The 6,452-nt window shown below is 44.1% G+C and overlaps 1 protein-coding gene across 1 annotated transcript; it reads left to right on the forward strand.

The window, feature by feature from the left end:
• Window positions 1–2,274: 2,274 nt before the first annotated feature.
• LOC112068905 (thromboxane-A synthase) lies at window positions 2,275–4,291 on the forward strand. Its single transcript, XM_024136131.2, has 5 exons — window positions 2,275–2,440; window positions 2,703–2,851; window positions 3,000–3,127; window positions 3,292–3,642; window positions 3,989–4,291. Exons 1-5 carry the CDS (start codon window positions 2,346–2,348, stop codon window positions 4,037–4,039), a joined length of 774 nt encoding a protein of 257 aa, XP_023991899.1. The 5' UTR covers window positions 2,275–2,345; the 3' UTR covers window positions 4,040–4,291.
• Window positions 4,292–6,452: the final 2,161 nt, after the last annotated feature.

A 6,452-nucleotide genomic window follows, 5' to 3' on the forward strand; every position in this document is an offset into this window, starting at 1 on the left:
TAGCCCTATCGCAAAAACCATCAAGCGCTATGATGAAACTGGCTCTCATGAGGACCGACACAGGAAAGGAAGACCCAGAGTTAGCTCTGCTGCAGAGAAAAGTTCATTAGAGATACCAGCCTCAGAAATTTCAGCCCAAATAAATGCTTCACAGAGTTAACTTCTTATGGCTGCAGGAGCAGTATTGAGTAGCTTGGATGAAAGGTGCCCAGAGTAAACGGCCTGCTCCTCAGTCCCAGTTACTAATATATGCATATTGTTATTAGTATTGGATAGAAAACACTCTGAAGTTTCTAAAACTGTTTGAATTATGTCTCTGAGTATAACAGAACTCATATGGCAGGCAAAAACCTGAGAAAAAATCCAAACAGGAAGGGGAAATTCTGAGGCTGGTCGATGTTAAAGTAACAGACACATCTCAACATCAACTTTTCAGAGGAGACTGCGTGAATGACAGGCTGACTACGACGCGAGCGTTGCAAAATAAATGTTGAAATCTATATTATTCAATTATTGCACCCACACTGCTCATGCGCGCCAATGAGGGTCTGCGTTGCCAAGGGCTAAAATAGAAGTCAGTTCTATTTGTGACGCAGATCGCACTGCAAGTCCTGCTTCTCCCATCTCCTCATTGGTTTATAGAAGCAGGTACCCACGTGCCATCTCCTCATTGGTTATATCCACGTGGGTGACTGAAAGACGAACGAGGTCAGTGACGGTAATGCACCTAATTTATGAAAGTTGCCAATCATAATATAAAGTCAAGAGAAGAAAAAGCCTGGAAGGAAGAGAGATGACTAGCAACGACTCGGTTGACCGTTTTATGTGTGGATTAATTGGCGGAGTAGAGGACCTTGTGCATTTCAGGTAAAATAACAACCCAATGTTTATATCCCAGGACAAATTAGCTAGCAACAGCAAGCTAGCTAAATAGGACAAATTAGCTAYRAAGTGCAAGCTAACTAGCTAAATTGCCATACATGTTTAATGCTTTTCGACCTGTCCTCAAATTAATGTAATTGGTTCAGAGTTTGTTTTGATATTTCAACCTGCGTTTGGTGTGAGGGGACAAAATACATTTATGCACGGTGGCGCACGATGGCGCACGCGCGCAGCTGGTTTGGGTTCCGTGTCAGGCCTCCATGGTCGATTTGCTGCAAATAAACCACTGCTAAAGGACACCAATAATAAGAAGAGYCTTGCTTGGGCCAAGAAACACGAGCAATGGACATTAGACCGGTGGAAATCTGTCCTTTGGTCTGATGTGTCCAAAGTTGAGATTTTTGGTTCCAACCGCTGTGTTTTTGTGAGACGCAGAGTAGGTGAACAGATGATCTCCGCATATGTGGTTCCCACCGTGAAGCATGGAGGTGTGATGGTGTGGGGGTGCTTTGCTGGTGACACTGTCTGTGATTTATTTAGAATTCAAGGCACACAACACTTTTGGGCTTCCGAGTGGCACAGCGGCCTAAGGCACTGCATCTCAGTGCTTGAGGCATCACTACAGACACCCTGGTTAGATTCCAGGCTGTATCACAACCGCCGTGATTGGGAGTCCCATAGGGTGGTGCACAATTGGCACCGCGACGTCCGGGTTTGGCCGGTGTAGGCCATTTGTAAATAATAATTTGTTCTTAACTGACTTGCCTGGTTAAGTAAAGGTTAAATAAAAAAATAAAAAATAAAATAATAAATAACCAGTATGGCTACCACAGCATTCTGCAGCGATACTCCATCCCATCTGGTTTGCGCTTAGTGGGACTATAATTCGTTTTTCAATGGGACAATGGCCCAAAACACACCTCCAGGCTGTGTAAGGGCTATTTGACCAAGAAGGAGAGTGATGGAGTGCTGCATCTGATGACCTGGRCTCCACAATCACCTGKCCTCAACCCAATTGAGAAGGTGTGGGGTGAGTTGGACTGCAGAGTAAAGGAAAAGCAGCCAACAAGTGCCCAACATATGTGGGAACTCCTTCAAGACTGTTGGAAAAGCATTCCAGGTGAAGCTGGTTGAGAGAATGCCAAGAGTGTGCAAAGCTGTCATCAAAGCAAAGGGTGGCTACTTTGAAGAATTTAAAATGTTAAATATATTTTGATGTGTTTAACACTTTATTGGTTACTACATGATTCCATATGTGTTATTTCATAGTTTTGATGTCTTCACTATTATTCTACAATGTAGAAAATAGTCTAAATAAATAAAAACCCTTAAATGAGTAGGTGTGTCCAAACTTTTGACTGGTACTGTATATATTATTTATTTTACCAGGTTTTTGGAAATTCTCCCGCGACCCCATTTTCATATCGGAATCTAGATGAGAGTGTTTCTCTGTCTCTATCCCCATGCAGATGGGTCCTCTGATCAACACTGCTACTGACACCCTGCTCACCAACCTCAATTGTCATGCTGAGTCTGGAGAGAGCTTTGACATTCACAGGTACTGCAACTACAGTATATCGAGGTTCATTATACTGTAACTGAAGGACTTCTCAGTCATTCGGCTATACAATAGTTATCCTGTAATTTTCCTAACAAAAAGATGACAAATTCAAATGTCTACAGACAGCCTCAGATCTGCTATTCTAGTGGTAAATTCTCAGGTGGATGCTGTATTATCATTGTATAAAAGCTCTCTATGTATGGTATTCAGTACATACATACCATATTGTGTTGACTGGGTTTGTTCTCTCTGTCCTCAGGTGTTTTGGCTGTTTCACCATGGACGTGATAGCCAGCGTTGCATTTGGCACTCAGGTGGACTCTCAGAAGGACCCAGATGACCCGTTCGTCCACCACGCCCAGAAGTTCTTCTCTTTCTCCTTCTTCACACCCATCATGTTCGTCTTCAGTGAGTACGGTGGAGCCATGCCCTGAGGCCAACTAACTCATCAGCAATTTAAAGTCTTCCTAATTTGTCGAATTGTCCAATTCAAATACTGCTGCATTCCATAGTTGATGCCATAAATGGAGTGACAAAGACTATATTTTGTCTTCAGTTGCTTTTCCATTCCTGATTCCTCTGGCCCGGGTTCTCCCCAACAAGAGGAGGGATGAGATGAACAACTTCTTCATCACCTGCATTCAGAAGATCATCAGACAGAGAGATGAGCAGCCAGTTGAAGAGGTATTACTATAGCAGCCTACCTATCCTTTGTAAAGATGGGAAAATATATGAAATAATAAAGGACTTGTAATGTCTCCTGTCCTCCTCTTCTCTGATCTTGATTTACCTGTGTGTGTGTGCGTGTGTGTGTGTGCGTGTGCGTGTGTGTGTTTCTCTGTATGTAGCGGCGGCGAGACTTCCTACAGCTGATGCTGGACACGCGGAGCAGCAAGGAGTGTGTGTCGCTGGAGCACTTTGACGTGGTCAACCATGCAGATGAGCTGGCCCCCAGACACACTCACACAAACCAGCAAGAAAATGTTGACGTCAGCCATGAGTCACCCAACAGGCGCTCGGTTCAGACCCAGAAGAGGATGATGTCGGATGATGAGATAGTGGGCCAGGCGTTTGTGTTCTTCTTGGCGGGGTATGAGACCAGTAGCAACACCCTAGCCTTCACCTGCTACCTCCTGGCTCTWCACCCAGAGTGTCAGAGCAAACTGCAGGCTGAGGTGGATGACTTCTTCACCAGATATGTGAGTATGGGCCTCTGGCTTCCCTGTATGCACCTTATGTTCACAATCACCTATAATTGACCTCATTGTTTGTGACAGTATGTTTGCCATGATGGTCTATTGATACTAATAGGATCCAAACCAGATTATGTAAATGGTCCACACTGTCCGCTCCACCTGATGGTGAGACTGTACAGAGTTGAGGTCAATTCCATTTCAATTCAGTCAATTCAGGAAGTAAAATGAAATTCCAATTCCAGTTTTCTGAATGTCACTTTACTTCCTGAATTGACAATTGAAATGAAATTGACCCCAATCTGGTATTGTGGGCTTCAGCAGCACAGCATAACATACAGTCATTTTGCAGGGATTTATGACCAAGAGACCCAGTCCTATATCAACTCCACCTCAGCTGTAATAAGTCCATCTCTGCATCTGTACCAGTCTGCCACTCTGCAGGCCAGCAGAGGTGATGAGTGTGAAAGACAGACAGTGATGGGCCCTGGCTGGAACAAAAATAAATGAGAGAGACTGGGGGGATGGGCAGAGAGGGAGGGGTGGGTTGACATTTTTAAAAATGAGGATTTTCAATCTGTTTCTCTGGGGTCACAGCGACCTGCAGTTTGATGTGTGCTGCCACTATATTGCGAAATAAAGAACCCAGACAGCACCCAAGCTTTCACTGCATTCACTAAGGATAAAAACTGCTCTTTGTCTTGCATCCAGATGAAGACTTGGTTGCAGCGCAAACACACACACACAGGCACGCGCACACAGGCACGCACGCACGCACGCACGCACGCACGCACACACACACACACACACACTGTTGTCACAGCCACGATCAACTCTGCAGCATAACACTGGTCTAATAGTGGAGAGAAACAGTTTGACAGGGGAGTGGAGGATCTAACAAGGCCATGGGTATGTCCAAAATGGCACCCTATTCCCTAGGGTCCATAGYGCTGTGGTCAAAGTAGTGCACAATATATGGAATAGGGTGCCATTTCGGACACAGCAATGGCCTTGTTAGGTCCTCCACTCTCCCGTCTCTCTTCCTGCATCCTAATACCCTGACCAAGGCCAGAGCAGTGGAGAACAGAGAAGAGTGGAGCAGACAGCAGACCAGAAGACAGGATCAAACGCACAGACTGGAGAGTCTGGAGTCAGACACTATTTCATTCTTTCATGTCCTCTTCCCCCGTTCTACGTCGTGCCGATACGCCGCTCTCTGCTCTCCAATTCTCAATCCTTCAACTCACAGGGGAGGAAGTGTCTACAAAGAGAGCTCTTAGTGTAAACTAACTAACTCTGCCTGTTTGCCTTCTGGTGTTTTATTTCCTGATCAAAATGCATCAGTGCTCACTTCCTCACTGTTTTATGTCCCTTTTTTTTTTATCTTGGTGTTATTTATTTTCTCATTGCACATTTTCTGCAGTGGACTTTTATCCTTTTGGACTCTGACTTGCCTCTCTGAAATAGAGCACTGAATTGTAGTCTACTGAGTAGCCTTCAAAGCACCGCAACAAGATCTAGTATTTACTGTTACATAGCCTACTGTAATGAAGGAGCTGAGATGAAGAGTACTGTCTGCTGATGGGACTGGATATCATTTGTCTTAAGGGTAGTTTTACTGAAAGGCTTCACCACTGATAATTACAGTCTATTAACGACACTGTTGTCAACAACACTGTTGTCAACAACAGCAGCATTTTGAAAGTCCTCTGCTACTATAAGATTGATTGCTCTGGACTCTGCACTCTGGACTCACCTACATCAAAATGTTACACTCTCCTGAACCTTTTTAAGGCGTCTGGATCAGAAGCAGGTTTTCACAACATCGTACGAGAAATGTTACAATAACGTAGAGCTGAAGAACTCATGTTATGGCAGGGTTAATACACATCTCTACGGAGGGCTAGTGAGCTGTATGTAGCTAGCTGGTGAAGGAAATGGGGGTTTTCAACAGTCGGGTGAATAAATGTTAGTTTGACTTTGGGAACTTGATCAGATACACAGTAATACCTGTGGACATAAACTCTTTTATAGGCTAGCTTGATCTACATTTGACCAGACATTTGGCAGCTGACTATAGTGTGAAGGCCAGTTTTTCTCTCTCTCACTTCTCCTGCCGTGCTCATCACAGCTAACTCAACCCACTGCCTTTCAGTACAGTGAAAGAGACTGACTGTGTGGTGTTTTTACCTGCTACCACAAGGTTGTCCGCTCCTGAAAGCATTTTGAATGATAGTGTCAGGTACATACAGTTGAAGTCGGAAATTTACATACACTTAGGTTGGAGTCATTAAAACTCGTTTTTCAACCACTCCACAAATGTCTTGTTAACAAATTATAGTTTTGGCAAGTCGGTTAGGACATCTARTTTGTGCATGACACAAGTCATTTTTACAACAATTGTTTACAGACAGATTATTTCACTTATAATTCACAATTCCAGTGGGTCAGAAGTTTACATATACTTACATTTACATTTACATTTAAGTCATTTAGCATATTTCCTTACATCTGGTACCCAGTAATCTTAGGTTTCATTACAATACAGTCGGGAGGAACTACTGAATATACGATTAACGTCAACTCATCATCGTTCCTACCAAGAATAGACTTTCCCGAAAGGATCCAGTGTTTTGCTTTTCCACCCAATACAATGGATCTGATCCCAGCGCGCGACCCTGTGCGACGCCGAAAAAGGGGGAAAAACGAGGCGGTCTCGTGGTCAGGCTTCGGAGACGGGCACATCGCGCTCCACTCCTAGCATACTACTCGCAATGTCCAGTCTCTTGACAATAAGGTTGATGAAATCCGAGCAC

The sequence above is a fragment of the Salvelinus sp. IW2-2015 genome, unplaced genomic scaffold, assembly GCF_002910315.2.
Source record: "Salvelinus sp. IW2-2015 unplaced genomic scaffold, ASM291031v2 Un_scaffold787, whole genome shotgun sequence".
Classification (NCBI taxonomy): domain Eukaryota; kingdom Metazoa; phylum Chordata; class Actinopteri; order Salmoniformes; family Salmonidae; genus Salvelinus; species Salvelinus sp. IW2-2015.